General features: G+C 38.4%; 1 protein-coding gene across 1 annotated transcript; it reads right to left on the bottom strand.

The window, feature by feature from the left end:
• Positions 1–2,545: 2,545 nt before the first annotated feature.
• On the bottom strand, positions 2,546–17,353 carry EMB1467 (NADH-ubiquinone dehydrogenase). The gene is made up of 5 exons (XM_077379894.1): positions 16,840–17,353; positions 15,773–16,019; positions 13,204–13,498; positions 4,803–5,177; positions 2,546–3,687 (listed from the first exon to the last, which is right to left on the bottom strand). The coding sequence occupies exons 1-5, from the start codon at positions 17,261–17,263 to the stop codon at positions 2,788–2,790; spliced, it is 2,241 nt and encodes a 746-aa protein (XP_077236009.1). The 5' UTR covers positions 17,264–17,353; the 3' UTR covers positions 2,546–2,787.
• Between the last annotated feature and the right edge of the window lie 1,623 nt (positions 17,354–18,976).

The following is an 18,976-nucleotide window of genomic DNA, read 5'->3' as shown; positions in this document are numbered from 1 at the left end:
TCGGTTGGTATGGATTGGGCCAGAACGTGGCACTCACGTTGCGTGTACACGCTTACATGCATGACCAAATAATTCTAAACTTGGATGTACAACCTTAATGTAGGCATGTTTATGAAAAAACTGATCATATAATTTTACGTGCAAAGCTACCCAATAACCTAATTGAGAAGGACCTAGTTCTTCACGGTAGGTAACCAATTGGATCCCCAATTTACATTGTCTAGAAACTTCATAAAAACAATACTAGAAAGACTGCATAGCTTGTGAATGAGGGTGGCCAATGGTTTTGGTCTATTGTATAGGTGTGTGACTTGTGATTAAAGGTACGAATAACGTTATACCTAGAGCATGCATGTTTGGAAACCATTAAAAATTATTTCATGAAATATTTGTTGGCCCAATCCTTGTGAATGAGGGAAGGGGGGAGACTTGAGAGGGAAGGAGTGGAGAGATTAAGACTTTGGGCCCATGCACGACACATGAAAAATAATCATATCCGTTGAACCTTCACGAAATAGGACATCCGGTGGCCCATCTTCTCTTCAAGTTTGCCTAGCAATCAATCGAATATGTTCATTACAGATTCAGGGCACAACAAGATCTGCCCGTTGATCTCAATCAGCCAGTACTGTTGGATATTTTTTATTTGATTTAAATTTATAGAGAATTAAATTCCATTGTGTGGTTGCTCGTGAATATTGATGAATCTTCTGGAGCCTCTCTAACTTGTGAATTATTATTGAAGCATCAAATGCTTGAATTTGATAGATCCCAAAATCTCCTAATGCAATTGTATCACTCTGAATGCAGTGATGTGATTGTATTTGCCGATTGCTATATAAGTAGGCCGTGTTCGGTTAGGATTATGACAACCGATTGTCATTTCCCAATCTGATTATTGGGCTCAAAATTACATTAATTACGAGTCTAATAATCGGATTGGGGGGTGTTAATCGGTTGCCACAATCTCAATGATTATTCATGAGTGATCGGGGGCTTGATGTCAGCGACAGGTGCATCTGGAGGTCGATCTAAGCACTTTGGAATTATTGCTAACAGATGATGTTAAAATATGATGGGCCTACAAATGTGATTACCATAATTTTTTGTAATTCTTCATAGAATTGATTTTTTATCTCGAATTAATGCTAACAGATTAATGCTTAGTTGGTTCTAGATTGAAAGCAATGACATTTTCATACATCACTAAACAATCACAAATGAACATTAATCCAAATGTAGAATGTATTGGAAGTATGAAACCTTGAAGAAGTCAAGATGACCCAAAGAATAAAGTCATGGAAATGACTTGAGATTTGCCATTTCCTTTTGTCATATATGTCCTTGAGGCCATGCATTCATACGTTACCGGATATTGCCACAAACAGAAGGTGGCCTTGCAAGGAAAGTGTGAAAGAGCCAAAAGAAAAAGGAGACCCTGTGACTATCAAAACCCATCGATCAATTTATCTCGTGTGAAAATGCATACAATCTTACACACTCATCTTTCCCACTAGTTTTTATTTTATTTTTTCTCTCTCTCTTTCTTGGTTCAACATGTGCCACAAACTCCTCATCGAAAGGTCCATGTAATAGAACAAGATAGAGAACTTGGCTCACACGGCTATTTTGGATAGAGATTCTCATGGTAGGGCCATGCAAAGTCTTTGTCCACATGTCGTAACTATGAAATTTTTTTCCCTGAAATTTTTCGCCACAAGGCACTATTCCTTAACACGTAAAATGTGAAGAACGTTTGGTGGAAGCAAAAGCAATCAGGATGGATGACCAAAAGGGATAGACGGAGATAATTAGGGTATAACCTTCCAAAATGACTATATTTTAGGTCATTTCATTATCAGATTAATAGCCAATAACACTCCATGGAGAGATTTTTCATCCTCAATCTAGAGATAATTTCATCTACAACATGGCTCCTTATCTGCACCAATCACACACACCCGCCTAAGACAACTACCCTCCATACTAGGTAGAATATTGTTAACCACCTGAAGAATCACTCGTACCAAGCCAAGTCATCAACTGATATGGCAAACTCATCCTCTCCCAAAGTCTCCATTGCAAATGCCATGGAATTTACAAAGAAACCATTTGTAAATTAATTTTGATACAAAATAATAAGGGAAATGATTTCAGCACAACTATGTTTTGATACATGCGCTTATGTATCTTGTCTTTTAGCATTTAAGTGTCACGTAAGTGCTTTTTGGGGACCGTAAATACCCTTTTACAGCTCTTTAGATATAAAAGACAAGAAACATGAGCATCCTGTATCAAAACGTGTTTGTGTTGAAATCATTTCCCAATAATAAATATAAATATAATTTGAAAATCAATGCATGTCAAAGCGTGCAATGTGTGGGGATTATCATGTGATGATCTTCACCAATGGCCACGATCAAATCATCATGTATCTCATATCCAAGGCCTACATCATAAATGTGTGTCACATAAACCTGCTTAATTACAAAGAATTTGGATAAAACAGCTTACAAAAGATTCAGATTTATTTGAGACAGAGAAGGATAAGAAGTTGTATAATGTATTCAACTTCTGAAATTCACAGAAAGTCCTTCACTCTCTTAAAACCATTACCAAGTTGGCTGCTTTTTCATACAATGCAACCAATTTCAGAAATTTAAACTAATGCCACTTATGAGCACAACTGGAAATATAGTCATTTGCAAATAATCCTTTAAAATTAGATTAAAAAACTGTCCGGCCAACGAAAAATCAACATTATTCTGGCAAATCGCAGCCATCATATCATGCCTTCTTTGCCAGTGAAGCACTGCACTGCGCCATTATTTTTGACGCTCGAGTGATCGAATCCGTCATGTAGAAATTCTCCACTGCAGTCCCAAACACCGCCATACTAATTTTCTCAAGAAACTCGGGCTTCAATGCAGAAGAAACTGTTGTTGGTTCCCTCTCATCCACCTGCAAGAGGTTCGGTGCCACTGCACCGATGCGAGCTCGGACAGCTTCAAGGGTGTCGTAAGGCAAACGGATTCCGGCCACTTCCGACAGTGCTCGAATTATCTTCCAGTCATCCCTTGAATCTCCAACTGTGGGGACAGCCGGCATAGTCTGTTGAGTGCACCCTTCTGTGTTTTCATATGTTCCTTCCTTCTCACTAAAAGCCGACGCCGGGAGAATTACATTTGCACGGTAGACACTCCGGTCACCGTGGTGCCCTTGGTAGACCACAAACGCATCTTTAGGGATTTTTTCTAAGTTCACATCATCAGCACCCATTAGATATAAGAATTTCGCAGACTCAATGTTTTTGCCAGAATTGATAAGGCCAAGGTCGAGCGAAGCAGCTTGGGCAGCATTGAGAAGAAGAACATTGAGACCATTCCAGTCGGGTTTTACAATCTTTCCCAGCTTGCCTATGGTTTCAACTGCTGAGAAAATGGCATCTTTATCCTTACGTTGGAAGATTCCGGAACCAATTATGATGGAAGGATTTTTCGCAGCTAAGAGAGTTGAGCAGAAAGGGTGGCGACCCTCTGCAATATCGAGGAGGGTTTGAGGGCCTGTGCCCAGATGTTGGTGGTCATAGTTCAAATCGGCCGGAGGACCTATGTAGGCAACCTTTGCTTGGGTTGCTCGGACTGTTTTACGGATTCTGGCATTCACCATGGGAGCTTCAACTCTTGGCTGTCATTTCATAACCATCGAAATTAGAGAACCTACTTGATAAGCGTGACTTCATATGTATGCTTTCATGGGTGACACACTTTACAGCTTACCCAACTAATAGAAAAGAATATCAGAAGGTATTATAGACAAGGTGCTACTTGTTCTATAATAAGTACTATATAATACAATATGCTAGAGATGTGACACTACTTATCATAATTGGTAATAAGCATTTGGCAGGAGGAGTAACTTAGAAGTTAGAACTAGGGTTTTAAATTTCAGTTAAGCTTTTGATTTCGGACGAATTTCGGTTGGAAATTTAGGTGGAAATCTTGTAAAATTACAGTATTGTATGAAAACATAAGGAAATGATGGATATTTACTATTAAACTTCACCAAGTGCTATAATACGCACAAATAAAAAGAGGTGGCACAGTGCACGAGGCTCCCGCCATTGAGGGGTCTGGGAGGGCTAGATGTACGCAGCCTTACCCTTGCTTTTCAGAAAGGCTGTTTCCGTGACTCAAACTCGTGACCACCAGGTCACAATGGAGCAACCTTACCGTTGCGCCAAGGCTCGCCCTCTTATAATACGCACTACATACTCAAAAATCATCACATAACCCAAAAACACATTTCACATGTAATTCTTATAAACATGTAAACATAACACACACACACACACCATGTTTCACCTGCAATTCATATAAATATAACAATGTAGACAATAAAGGTATAGTACACCATTAATACACTTACAGTTTTGGTTTCGTTAGGAATTTCAGTTTCGGTAAGTGTTTCGTTGGGGATGGAAATGGAAACAACTATGGTTACAACTTGTACTATCCAATTAATTATGGCCCTGTTTGTTTTGGATTTTGTGAGCCGATTGTGAGTCCAAAACCGATTATTGGACCCAAAATTAAACGTAATTTCAGTTAAAAAAATCAATTTTGGAGCCATTAAAAAAATAATTAAAGAAAAATATGTTTTCTTTTACTAGGTCATGAAACAAATATTAAGTCAATGGTAATCACAGATTCACAAGCAATGCTAAACAATGTAAAAAGGTAAAATTCAAGGTATATATTTTTGGAGCTACAAAAAAACATATTGAGGTGTATGTATAATACCTGGGTACCAACCAAGAGGAAAACATCTGCCTTCTCAAGACCGCCAATATTAGAGTTCAAAAGGAAACCCGAACGCAGGTCAGCCTGAGGATGCATGCCATTTCCTTCACACCATACATTGTTTGACCCCATTCGGTTCACAAAATCTTTTAGGGCCATCATAGATTCTGCATCAGACAAACAACCAGCGATCCCAACAATTTCCTCGGGTTTAACTTGTTGAGCAACTTCAGCAACCACAGCAAGGGCATCGCGCCAGCTCACAGCCTTGAATCGTCCATCAATACCACGAATCATAGGGTCATTCAATCTCTGTCTCTTGAGACCATCATAACAGAAACGAGTTTTGTCTGATATCCATTCCTCGTTAATGTCCTGGATTGGAAAGAGCACCATTTCTTCAGATAGTTACATTTCCAGGTGTTGAAGAGACTAGCTAAATCCAGCAAGAACAACAAGAAATTTTCATAAACATGCATGTTTTTTTACTAGAAGTTATATTTCATAAAATATTATATTTGCATCTCAGAATGATATTAGATGGTAAATGAAATCCATGACTAATCATGGACTGCAAACAGTAATGAGTTTTGAAAAATGGAAACTAAATTTTTGCATCAGTGTCAAATATCTGGACCATCATTTCAAGCAGGCCACAATACAAACCAGGCAAAATCTTAAACAGCACCCATATGGATCTCTGAGGGCAAAGCTTGAAGTCTGCAAAACCTGAGAACCTACATCCCAAATATTGGGGAAAAAAGATTTTTTCCAGAATCTAAATCCCCTTTTATTTGTGTTTTTCCTACAAGTGACCCCCTTTTGTCTGTCTTTTCTTGAAATTTTTTTTTTTTAAATGATGTTATTTTCATGAAAAGACAAGGGGGGTGGCAATATCATTTTCCAGAAATATATCAAGTTGAAGTCTTGACTTTTAGAAATGCAGATAATTGGCACAAATTCTTGCCCCATATGACAATTAAATCCAGCACGTCCATTACATTTTGACTAACATCATAACGTCTGCACAAGGACAGAAAACCCCATGACATTAGATTACAGACTTAGCAAATAAGTAGCATTTAGATCCATGAAAATGATATTGCATGGGGATATTGCCATGTAGGTCCTTTGCCAGCTTGATGTGACCCATGCCATCTGAATGCTAAACCCACAGAAAATTTATGTCTTTCATAATGGAGGACCTGTGATCATCAGTTGAGGCAGAGTCCAAGCTAACCGCATCCTGGTCCTAAGGACTTAAATATTGGCATTGAGTCTATTGACAAGTATATCAGCCAGTGCATAAATACACCCACAATTTTTCTTTCCACAAATTATAAAGGTAAAGGTGAAAAGTTGGGAATCAGCCATAGGTTCCTATAATGTAGTTTTACTTTTAATGAATTTTAACATTAAATTATTTCATAAGTTCCTACGTTTATAGTTTTAGCTATGATTTAGCCGACGCGTTGAATTTATTCCCGACACACATGTCATGCCATATCCAACACGGCACACGTGTCCACACTCCTTTGGACAATTTTAAAGGTATGGCTAGAAGTGCTAGGCTTAATATGGGCGTGAGAACATGTTTTTGTACCGTGTCAAGTGTGACATTCAGTTTTATTATTGAATATTGTGTTTACCTCTTTTATTATTAAGTCTTCTTTTATTATAAACTCTTCTTTTAACTCTTCTTTAACTAATATTTGCTGCTATATCCCCTCCCATAAACCTAAAACCCTAAACAAACTCTTATTCCAATACTATATTCATTGTATCATATTGGTATCCTTTTCTCGCTGTATATCGGGGCGTAATAGAACTAGATTAAATTGATGAATGCGTTATTATTTTATTATTTCATATTTGTTTTAGATTATAGTTGATTAATTCTAAGATTTCTTAGTTAGTTAAATGAATATCATATTTATATTATTAAAAATTAAGATAGTAGTCAGTAATTTTATATGTATGTGCATGTCACCATTTCTAGGTTTTTAGACGTTACCATATCAGACATATTCGTGTCGAAACTTTTTTTCCTGAAAATTCTATTCATGTCGAAACTCAACACACGAATCCATACCCTACAAATCATGATTATATATACTTCGTATTTTAGCCATGTCTCCGTTTCTAAATTTTGGGGGTTTGCCGTGGCCGACACTCCGTGTCTGTGTCGACACGCGACACTCGTGTCCACAAATCATAGAGTTTTAGTGTCTGCTCCGTTCAGACAATTGTTCTATCATTTACTATTTCCTGTACCAAGTCCTTGTCTTGATAAAACATAATAAATTATCTCCTAAACATTTAAATAATTATTCCACCCACTGCACAAACACAGATTTAATGATTACCGGATTAAAAATAGAACCCCTTATTGGGACTTCAAATTGGCATCTCTACTGATTTCTTGCCTTCCACCATGTTGTAGCAATTGTTTCATCCATCTCCAATGCTGTAAAATGTATAATGAATGTTTATAGACTTGGTTATCCAAGTCGAGCACTGCGCCAATCAAATAAAACCTCCATGTTCCTAATGCCCATGGCATATGTGCTCATATTCCGCATGTATCGTTGTTTTCTTTAACCTGGAATTTACCTAGGAATCCAGGGCAGAAGCTGAATTTTTATTGGTAGAAATAAAAGTACAAGAGGAGAACATGCCACCTTGCCTCTGAAACCCACCAAAATATTAAAGAAATCGACAACAGGACCACACCACGATATAAATAATTATCTCACTTGAACATTAGGAATACCGAGCTGATCACATCTAATAGCCCCTCTCATGTCTCTCAGGAGATCCAACCAGTTCCAAGAAAGTTCCATTAAGTCTGAACAAGCATGATTGGCCAATGAATCAGCAGCACCGTTCCCTTCTCTATACTTGTGAGATATGAAACAATTCATACAACAAATGAGGGACAATAGATCTTTGAGAAAATAATAGTCTATGGACGCTTATTGTTGCCTTTAATGAGATTAACCATGACTTGGTAATCAGATTCAATCCAAATATTGATGAAGCCTAAAATTCTGTAATCATAGTTGTTAAAATCATACGATTCACGATTTAAATCATACAATTCAAATCGAATCGAGGGTTGAACGATTCAAAAGGGAAGAATCGTTTTCAATAAAAATCGTGCGATTTTTACGGATTTTTTAATGATTTTTATGATATTTTACGATTCTTTTCTTTTCTTTTTTGTTTTTTGCTTATTTGTCTGTGTGGGCTCTTTCAACTCAACTCAACTCAACTCAACTAATTTCAACTCAACTCAACTCAACTAAGTCTTTGTCCCAAACTAGTTGAGGTCGGCTAATGAATCCTTTAGAAAATTTTCATGAAGAAGGTGAAAGAATCTACTCTACATGGATCATTTTCTTCCATTCTCTCCTATCCAAGGTCATGTTCTCCGTTATGGTCCTAGCCAACTAGTCTTTCCTCACTGTTTCTACCCAAGTTGTTTTCGCTATGCCTCTACCTCTTTTTACTCCATCAACTTGGCACGAGTCACTTCTTCTCACTAGAGCATCCAAAGGCCTACGTTGGTATGCCTAAACCATCTTAAGCAGTGCTCTCTCATCTTCTCCTCAATTGGTGCCCATCCCCACCTTTTTACAGATGTCTTCATTTTTAATTCTATCTAACCTTGTGTGGCCGCACATCCATCTAAGCATTCACATCTCTGCTACACTCATCTTATGCACATGCTCCTTCTTGGTGGCCCAATATTATGAGCCATACAGCATGGCTGGCCTCACAGCTGTCATATAAAACTTTCCCTTCAACTTAGTAGGTATTTTACGGTCGCATATAACTCCTGAAGGATGCTTCCACTTCAACCAACTTGTTCTTATTCTGTGTGGGAATAAGAACAAATCCCCCTCCCCAACTTATAAACCTAAAAACAAGTGAAGAAAACCCCAACTCCATTCTTCTCCTTTTTCTCCTCTTGTCTTCTTCTCCTCATCATCCTCCCTACTTCTTACCAATACTAGCCGTTGGCTTTTTTTTCCTGTTGCAGAGTTTTTTCCATGTTTGGTTCTCAAAATCCAAAACAAATAGGGACATTTGATGGTTGCCTCAACATATCTTTATCCAGTTATTTTTGTCTATTCTAGGGGCTTTTTTTTAATGATTTCTTTCTGTTTATTTTGGATTTCAAGAACTGATTCTAATTTCAATGATTTAGGCATGTTTCTTTTGGATTTTGAGAGCTAGCGAGCACACCAAGCAATGTGACTTCTATAACAAAAAATGGACCCGACAGTGAATGCCCCACCAGTGCTCTACATCCAAACTCTTTGATCATCCCCTATCCAACTGAAACTATACAAGTACACCAACGACATTTTTTTGACTGGTGAAGAAATTTCATTAATGAGAGGAACAAGATTGAGATGGTCAGTTATAAATATGATGAGGTTATAGAGAAAACAAGCAAAAAAGCACATGTACACACTATGACATAAATGCATGAGAGCAAAGAAGGGTTCAAGAAGGGAGGAAATCAAACTGCTCTAGTGTCTCCAACCAAACCCCCTCCCTGGCTAGCCTATCGGCTTCCCAATTAGCGGATCTTCTAACTTGCCAAAACGCCACCCTCGAACCATCCACTATATCTTAAATCTTGCAAAGAACTGTGCAAATTTCCAAGGGAAAGCATGTGAGCCACTCAACCATCAGATCACATTGAGAGAGTACTCTTTTACCACCACTCTATCCAGGTCTTCACCCGCTAATAATTTAATGCCTTGATGGGCTGCCCGAACCTCCGCCTCGCTAGAGTCAGAACCCCTATGGGGCTTGAGAACGCCCACTTCACTGAATCCCATTTCATCTCTCAAAACTCCCCCGATCCCTTTTAGTCTTGAATTTCCTATATTGGATCCTTCGAAGTTAACTTTAGAAAGCATTGGCAAAGAGGCTCCCACTCAAGATGGCCTTTTATGTTCCTTGTTTTGTATTTTCGTTGTTTTTTCCGCTTTGTAGTGACCTTCTCGGTCCTCTTCTCCTTTAATAAAATTTCTACCATTCAAAAAGAAGAAGCTCCCATTCCTGCACAATAGTCTTCACCCATGATAATGTTAATGCCATGACCTTAAAGAATAGGGAGGGAGAGAACTTCGCAAGAACTTTGAAAACCCTGGCATTCCACTCTTTCCATAGAACCCAAATAGTTGCCAGGAGCGATACATTCTGTAAAAAATTTCCTTTCTTTCTCCAAGGGATCAACTGCCAACAACCTAATAAATCTACAAGTTCGTCTGGGAACACCCATGGCATGCTAAATCTACTCAAGATGCCGCCTCATATCTACCTGGCTATCTTGCAACGAATGAATAAGTTATCCATTGATTCCCCTGCTTCTATGCATAAAGAACAAAGATCTACGATTAGCATATTCCGCTCTAGTAGGAAATCCACCGTTTGAATCCGCCCAAGAAGGTTTGCCCATTCGAAGATACGAAACCTGGGTAAAGCTTGGAAGGACAAATCTGTAGCTACTATGGAGGGAGTAGGGCAAGACACAAGGCGACGATAGAAAGATAATAGAAAGATTTTACTGAGAATTTCTGTGAAGTATTCCAGATCCATTCCTTTTTATCTGATCCATCCCATTTTATGTAACATCCTTTTAAAGTATCTAATTTTTTTGACCACCGACTGAAGCTCCCTATCAAAAAAGTTCCTTCTAAAGACACGTCACCAACCTATTTTGTCGTCTCTTTACTCAAAATAGTTCTTTCCTAGGGCCTCCTTTGACGATGCTGCAACTCCCTATCAAAAAAGTTCCGTTGAACGGTTGAAGTACACCCATGACATTAAGGATAGCAACTTAATCTATCTCCCTATCTAAAAAAGCCCTAGGAAACGAAACAATCCACTCCACTATACCATTTGCCCACATTAGATTCACTATCCACGCATTCTAAGGATATCCGGATAGTCAAATTTCATAGGCCATCTCCACATCGCATGTCATGCTAGAATCGAACTCGCGAAGCTGATCGGACTTTGAATCTAATGCCTTCCCTAAAAGAATCGAGGAGCATGATATCTCTCCAAGCTGACATTCCCTGGTGTTTGAAACCATTTGCACCTCCACCCCTGGAGTTAACTCCATACTTCCTTGCCAAAACATCCCTCCAGAGATCTTGCGTTACTCAAAGAATTTCCACAACAACTGCCCAAACCACCCTCGACTTTTGGCTTGCAAGCCACCTCCCAACTAACAAGATGGTACTTCCTGCTCTCTTCCTTGTTGTTTCATAGGAAATCTTCTCGAGTTGCACCAAACGCTTAATTACACTAACAAGATATTGAAAGAGAGACATGAATTAAAGCAGCAACTTCAGTACTTCACTAGCAATGCCTTAATAAGAGTGATTCTCTCTAAGAAAGAAAACTTTTTTTCCAAGGGAGAGTTTCCTTTCCCCTCTCTCGATCACCAGATTCCCAGGACCTTTAGGAGACTCTATACTCAGTGGTTGCCCCATATACGAGTTAGGGATCTTTTCAAGCCTGCATCCCAGAACCCTTGCCAATCTACCCACTTCTCCCCTCCATCTGCACACCCATGACAAAAGACTTCGAAAAATTGATTTATTGACTTGAGACTGCCTCAGTCAGCTGCCTCATAGCACGTCACAATCACCTTGAGATACTTCACTTTACCTCCATCCATACAACTGAAGAGCAGTGTGTTATCTGCGATTCTGCATACATGTAAATGAGTGAGCTCAATCAATTTGGGTACCCCAATCTAAACCCTCGATACAGACAAAACCATTAGCCTTACTGATCATGCAACTCAACATTTCTGGCACAATGGAGAAAAGAAAAGGACCCCGTAGAACTTTTGAAGAAGGCTCTAGGAGAACCATTCACTAGCACAAAATATCAAGCAGATGACATGCAAGTTTGAAACCAACTTCTCCATTCAACCCTAACATACGCTTTCTCCATGTCCAAGTTGCAAAGGATGTCATTGATGCTACTTCTATGGTAGAACTGTAGAAGTGCACACATTCATTGGCAATTAGGGCTCCTTCAAGAATTCAGCCTTCCTTTAATGAAGGCACCTTGGGTCTTTGAGGTCAAGACTTCAAGAACGAATCAGATCCTGTACTCAAGGACTTTTGCTAACACCTTATACACGCAGCCCACAAGACTGAACAGAAAAAGCACCGACAATCTCTCCAATGGAAGCAGCACTAATGCTCCTGTCCAGGTTACTGCTCAAAGAATTTGCCAAATATCCCTCACCATCAAAGCTTAACAACTTCACACTAGGCTCAATCAAAACTAGCAGAAATTGAAATTACAAGCAGTATATATGTTCTCTTTCATTCAAAACAACTATTTGAAAGTCAAACCAGAAGCTTAAGCTCCCACATTATTGTTGAATAGGCATGTCTCCTCAATAACTTGAATGTAAAAGGAAAGCAGCAAAAGAACTTGAAAAACTAAATTCCATCAATATACACAATAGAAACTGATATAGATAGAACTGCTCTCCTGAAAATGTGCCAAGAGGATATGCACTGTGGTAATGCAGAGTCAAAAGAGTGGAGGAACGAACTATTTTCCCTAACTAAAATTTCTTTTATTGCACTTGTAACTTAATATTTTTTTAGTACGCATAAGGGGTAGCCCCTCAGGATGAGAATCAGGCTTTTATCTTAGGAGTTTCATCTTGATTTAATATGCCACTCTCAACGATCCTGGGGATGCATGGGAGGGAGAGCTTTTCAAAAAGAAAGTCTTTCTAGGGAAAAAAAATTAGGAGCCAACTACCGAAAATGGAGAGGATGCCCTTTGAATTCTGTAATTGTTACTTAGACGACATAATTACCCTAATACGGAGGAAGGTAAATGGCCCACAGTTGCTAAAAATAATTGGGAAGGTACTAATTTGTGAGAGATAGAATTTTGCATTTCACCATCCCCCTCAACCCGTCTTTGTGTCTTCCTCTAAAATAATAGAAAACTTCAAACTTTAAAGTAGGTTGCCTGCTTGAAGTTGACGATGTGACACAAATAGGACGCCCTTATGGGAGGGCACTTGTGAGGGCACCCTTGTATACATCATTCCTCTAAATTTGAAATAACATTCGCATGGCATCCTGAAAAGAACAGTTGTGCTACAATGCAGAAATGTAATATTGCATTGATCAATACAATTTTTATGAGAGCTTGGTCAGCACAAAAGTCATGAAGCAGAAAATAATGGCAAAACCGTAAAATTAAACAGAAAAAAACATTGTATGAATGTATAAGTATAGTAATAAATGTTGCAGATAAAACAAACATAACAAATTAACAATAGAATGCAGGCAAGAATTATCAATAAAAAAAATGCAGGCAAGAATCTAACCTCATTCAGCCTTGGAAGGATGCGCATGACTTCTGGACCCCTACTGTCAATTCTTATGTTTGATCCAACTGCATCCGTAACATCAATACTCTCGGTGCCCTTTAACTCCCAGTTACGAGCTTTAAAAGCAAAAGGTTTTGAGGTTAGTGCTCCCACAGGGCAAATATCTATCACATTCCCAGAAAGTTCACTTGTCATAAGTTTTTCTACATATGTTCCAATTTCCTCTCCACTGCCACGACCTAACATGCCAAGGTCCTGAACTCCTGCAATCTCAGTAGCAAACCTGACACACCTGGTGTAGGAAACATCATGTTAAAAGCTATATGAGCCTCATATTCGTGCAAAAGCACACCTTTTGTGCACTGCATTATTAGTTTAACTATAACCCTTAAAACTTTGAATTCGGATCACACTCTTGGATGAGAAAAAAAAGCAGAAGCATGCAGATGTTTGACTGGTTATAACAGATCAAATAAAACCCAGTCCTCTGGAGAGGACAGTAACAGCTAAGTGCCATCAAAGTCCAGTATGAGAACTTAAATGCAATCATAGTGCAGTATCAGAACCTACAACCAGAAGTTTAATTTTGTTTATTGATGATGAGGTATTCACTCAATATACATGAAAAGCATAAGCCTCTCCAAATGTAATGAAGATAAACAGATTGAATCTATATAAAACAAGAGTCACAAATATCTCCGATTTTTTCAAGCATTGTGATTTTATTTTATTTTTGTGATATTCTGTTAAAGCAACAAACCCTGAAATTATCTCGAAATTTTCAAACCCTCCCCTCCCTCCTTGGAGTAGCCGACACACCCCAAGCCTCTTGTGCAGCCGCTGTCTCTCACCCCTTAGCCTTGAGAATAACATATCCTTTATAAGAGGAATGCTAGACTCACAGGAGCCCTTGCAAAATAACAGGGAAAGGGCCCCTCATTGGTCAAAACTGCTTTATGGCAGTTATGACCGTGATTTTCTGCGCATCCTAAATTGGTTTTGACCAATGAGGGTGCCCTTTCCCTGTTATTTTACTTGTCAAAAGGTGAAATCAAATGTGGTCATAAGAAATCTAGGGAAGGAGGAAGGATAGACTGAAGTGTCAATATATTTCGAAGATGCTAAGGTAGTAATTGGTTTTGACCAATGAGGAAATATAATGCTAAGATAGTAATTCGAAGATGTGTAAAATCAAAGATATTAATGATTATGATCATCCCTTAGATCTCCACTCCCACAATAGGAAACTGACTGCAAATGGGAAAAATGAGGCTATAACATGAGGTTAAAATCAAGTAACTTGGTTGAGGAAAAAAAAAGGATATGATAGCTGCTCTCAGATATAAGACAGAGATATTAATAAATATGTTCCCAACCCCTTCTCTCTCTGATGATAAGAATATCCTTGTTCCCGAAGGTCAAACATGTGTGGTTTACAACGAAATTTTGTACAGGCTAGCATGTATACAATCCAGGCCCATTTATACACCATGAGCAGGAGGCATTGTAAGGACCCATATTGGCATCATGCTTTTGATCTGAGAAGAACATGGAGGAGGTTGCCCAACCAATGACTAAGCACATTTATCTAACAGAGGAAATAAAAAACATATGAAAATTAAAATAAAATCCAATAGAATATTTACCCTTGCATGGATGACCAAGCTATTAGCAACTTGTTCAACCCACTAGTTTCATGGATGCTTATACCTGTTTTCAGCTCCGCAAATCATGGTGCTGTTATGGATCATCGCTAAAAAGTGAGTCCACATGATTCATGAGTCAGTATTCATGTTTCAAACCATTTTGGTTGAGCCAATATACTTCATCAACAATGACACAAGCTTAATCTTCAGATACGGATCGATTGTGACAGATACAACTATAAATCAGGTCATTCTAACACATCATTCATAGCTGACATGCAATCTCATTTGTGACAGATACAAATACAAATCAGGTCATTCCAACACCATTCATAGTTGACATGCAATCTTATTTATTGGGAATATTTTCTAGGGCAATGATAAATTCGCACCCGCGTACGCATAAGCACCCCTTATAATGTGATTTGACGTCAAAAAGTGTTAAAGTTGAGCACTGTTCACGTCAAATCATGGTATAAGGGGTGCGTTTGCATACAGCAGGGGGTGCGAATTTATCATTGCCCTATTTTCTATGGTTTTAAGGATACAGCTGTTAACTAAGAATTCTTAGAATTTATCTAGTTAGACGCTCCCAACATGCAAAATATGATCTCAGCTTTCAACTAATTACCTTTCTTTACGTTTAAGACTTTAAGGTGACAGTGTTCGATAAGAGTAGTATATTCTATGTGTAACTACTTACTAGTGTTTCTAAGTACTAAAAGATTCAAAGACTAATATTAGAATAATAATTCCAGCAAAAAAAAAAGGAATAATTAAACAATTTTTAATCCTAAAACCACAACATCAAATGGATTCAACCTAAAACCAACATACCAAACAAAATCACAATTTGATCATTTCAACTTATATAGAGCAATATCGAGCAAGCGAGAGAGATTGAGATGCAGCAAAATCACCTAGTACATTGGATACACCGAGTCATCACTGTCTTCACCAAAGGACCAAGATTCTTATCCACGACAGATCTCTTCATTTCTGTAAAACGTCCACGATCAGCCCCAAACGCCATGGATTGATCTTGAAGATCACACTCCCCACCCTGGTCGCAAATCGGGCAATCCAAAGGATGATTCATAAGTAGAAATTCCATAACCCCTTCCCGCGCCTTCTTTGCAATTGGCGTATTTGTCTTAATTTTCATCCCTACAACCAAATTTTCCAAAAATTAAAAACGTGAGAACCTTAAAAAGAAATGGGAAAGTAAAATCAATTGATCCTTAGGCGCTGTTTGGACTGCAAGAAAAACATTTCTGATGGAATATTTTATTCCCTGGAAATTATTTTGTTTCCGTAATTTAGGGGGAAATTCTATGATTATGGTTAATTTAGAGGAATATCATCATAAATCGAAGGTTCCTCTAAATAAAAATTGAACAGGGTTGGTTCAAGTTATTTTTTTTTTCAAGGGTAAAAAAGTGGACAATTTTACAAAAAAAAATTCCGATCCAAACTTCTCCACAAAATTCCAGCAATCCAAACAGGGCCTTAGTGATGAAAGCCCTAATCTGGAATACAGCCAAATTTTCCAAAACTGGAAAACGAGAGAACCTTTAGAAGCTGTTTGGATACATGGATTTATTTATTTATTAATGGTAGATACATGGATGTTATAATCCAGGATTATAAAATCCTGAGGTTACAAGCTAAAACCTGTATTTTGTAAGATGAAACCTAGATTTTAAAATGCATGTCATGTATTGTAAAATTCAGATTTTAGCTTATAAAATCCAGGTTTTAGCTTATAAAAATTAGGTTTTTGGATTTTACAATTCTGGTTTATAAAATCCATGTATCCAAACGGAAAAGGAAAAGGGAAAATCAATTGATCCTGATGAAAGCCCTAACAAACAACATAAGGAATTGAGCCTCTAGCTCAATGGTCAATGCTTTGTTCTTCAACCTCAAGATCGGAGGTTCAATCCCATATCATCTACCAAACAAAAAATAAAAGAAAAACCCTAACCTGGAAGAGCGGGCATGGCGCAAGAGGCGACAGGTTTGGGTGATTTTTCGACTTCAACGAGACACATTCGGCAATTTCCGGCAATTGAGAGGCGGCTGTGATAGCAAAACCGAGGGATGTCTACACCGGCGACTTCACAGGCTTGTAAAACGGTCATTCCTTTGGGGATTTTGATGGGAAATCCGTCTACGAAGACCTCAATCGCATCTTCAGGGCTGGGGAAATGAATCCGGGCGCCACCGACGGATGAAGGAGGAGGGATTTCTGGATCCGGTGCTGCGGCAGCGGCGGCTTCTGGGGTTTTACGGTCGGGAGTGGAAACAATGCATCGGAAGGGATTGTTAGGGTTTCGAGATGTGAAAAGCCTGGAGAATGATAAGGGGGAAGAAGATGAAGATCGAATTGCTCTCAGGCCTAAACCCATTGCTCTCTCTCTCTCTTTCTCTCTCTCTCTGGACTGGAGTCAGCTTAAGGTCGATTATGAGGGCATCAGATCCGTCGACATTTTTCCGGGGTGTTTTGGAGTTTTTCCTCTCTTTTTTTTGAAGGGTGGTGATTTGTTAGCACCAATTCAAGATAATGCACCCCACTGTTAACTTTGATTTGTTTTAACAGTGGGGCGTATTATCCTACAGGCGGGGGCGAAAACTTAATCTAACTTCTTGAAACACCGTATCACTATTCCTATTCTGATTCTCCAAATGAGGAAAGAATTAAAATAAAAATTTCATTCCGACTGGAGTGGAATCAGAATACAACTTCTTGGGGTGAGAAGAGAAACATATTCCTGCATTTTTACCCTCTAATTTCACTCCAATGTCAATTCCGCACCTCTGCCGTCCTCTTTTTTAACCTAACATTAGAATCAGCAGATTAAGTGTATTGAAGTAATTATGGGGCGGGGAAATCATAGTAGCACTCACAAAATTAAGCATGCCACCGTAGAGTGTACTGTGTAAAATGAGTTTTAATATGGTGTAAGCCCGTATAATATCATTGTGCCCAACAAATCATCATTTTCATAGGATAATCCTAATCCTCTGATCTACAGAAGAACTGCATACTATGAAAACCTCCATCAATGTAGTCGAGAATAGATTGATCTCTATCGAAGTAGATGATATTTACTTCTATCCGTCAAAGTCAATTTCTCATAGCCAAAATGGAAATATTACTTCTATCCGTCGAAGTCAAATTTCTCATATTTACTTCTACCCGTAAAAATCAAATTTCGCATAGCAAAACTAGAAAATACTATTGCAGGGCTTAGGACTAGCAAGTCAAAAGTTCTTAAAGAACTCATTAGATCACTCAAAGAAGTCCATTAGAATGCATTCATAACATATATTTATAAGAAAGGGAAACCCTTTAATACCTAAGCAATTAATCTCCTCCATCCGTCCGTCTAAAGTAACTTAATTAAGAGTTAACTTGACTAAAGTACCCCTAAAAAATCAAGTAATAGGCATGTACGACCTCCTTAGATTGTTCATAATCATCAATATCAAGCCAAAAGAACAAGATTTGATGCCTAAAAATTAGATTACAACTAAGATGAAGAAAAATATAAGCAAAACTCGATGGAATGAAAACCATTTAAAAGGGAGGAATTCTAGACTGAAGGGAGCCCTTGCAAAAAAGAGGTGAAAGGGCTCCCCCATTGGTTGTATGATGGTGATGTGCAACCAATGGGGGAGCCCTTTCACCTCTTTTTTGCAAGGGCTCCCTTCAGTTTAGACTTCCTCTTTAAAAGGTCATGACATAAAAAGAAACAAAGCCAAATAAAAATCAACAAAATAATAATCCACATAAAAAGTGATAAAATCCATTAGAAAGTGTCGCAGAATTGATTTTGTGTGTCATAACTCTCTCTAGGAACTTGAAGATATCATTCCACAACTCTATTTCTTTAGAACCCAGCATCTCCACCTCATGGAATTTACGAAGTTGCCATGTAATTTTAGTAGATAGTTTTAGTTTGCCCTCGCAGCCTCGCCTGATAGAGAAATTGTGCGTGCATTGATGAAAGATTGCACCATTTTATTCTCAAATACTCCAAGAAACCCAGCACCAAATCCTGCGGGCGAGGGATAAGGTATGGCCTTCAATTCCTCTTTGCCATCAATCACATATTCAG

Source organism: Tasmannia lanceolata, unplaced genomic scaffold, assembly GCF_043159265.1.
Source record: "Tasmannia lanceolata isolate RefF3 unplaced genomic scaffold, GAP_Taslan_0.1 ptg000005l, whole genome shotgun sequence".
In the NCBI taxonomy this organism is placed as follows: Eukaryota; Viridiplantae; Streptophyta; class Magnoliopsida; order Canellales; family Winteraceae; genus Tasmannia; species Tasmannia lanceolata.
Note: the sequence above shows the minus strand (reverse complement) of the source record. Positions and strands in the feature narration are given on the sequence as shown.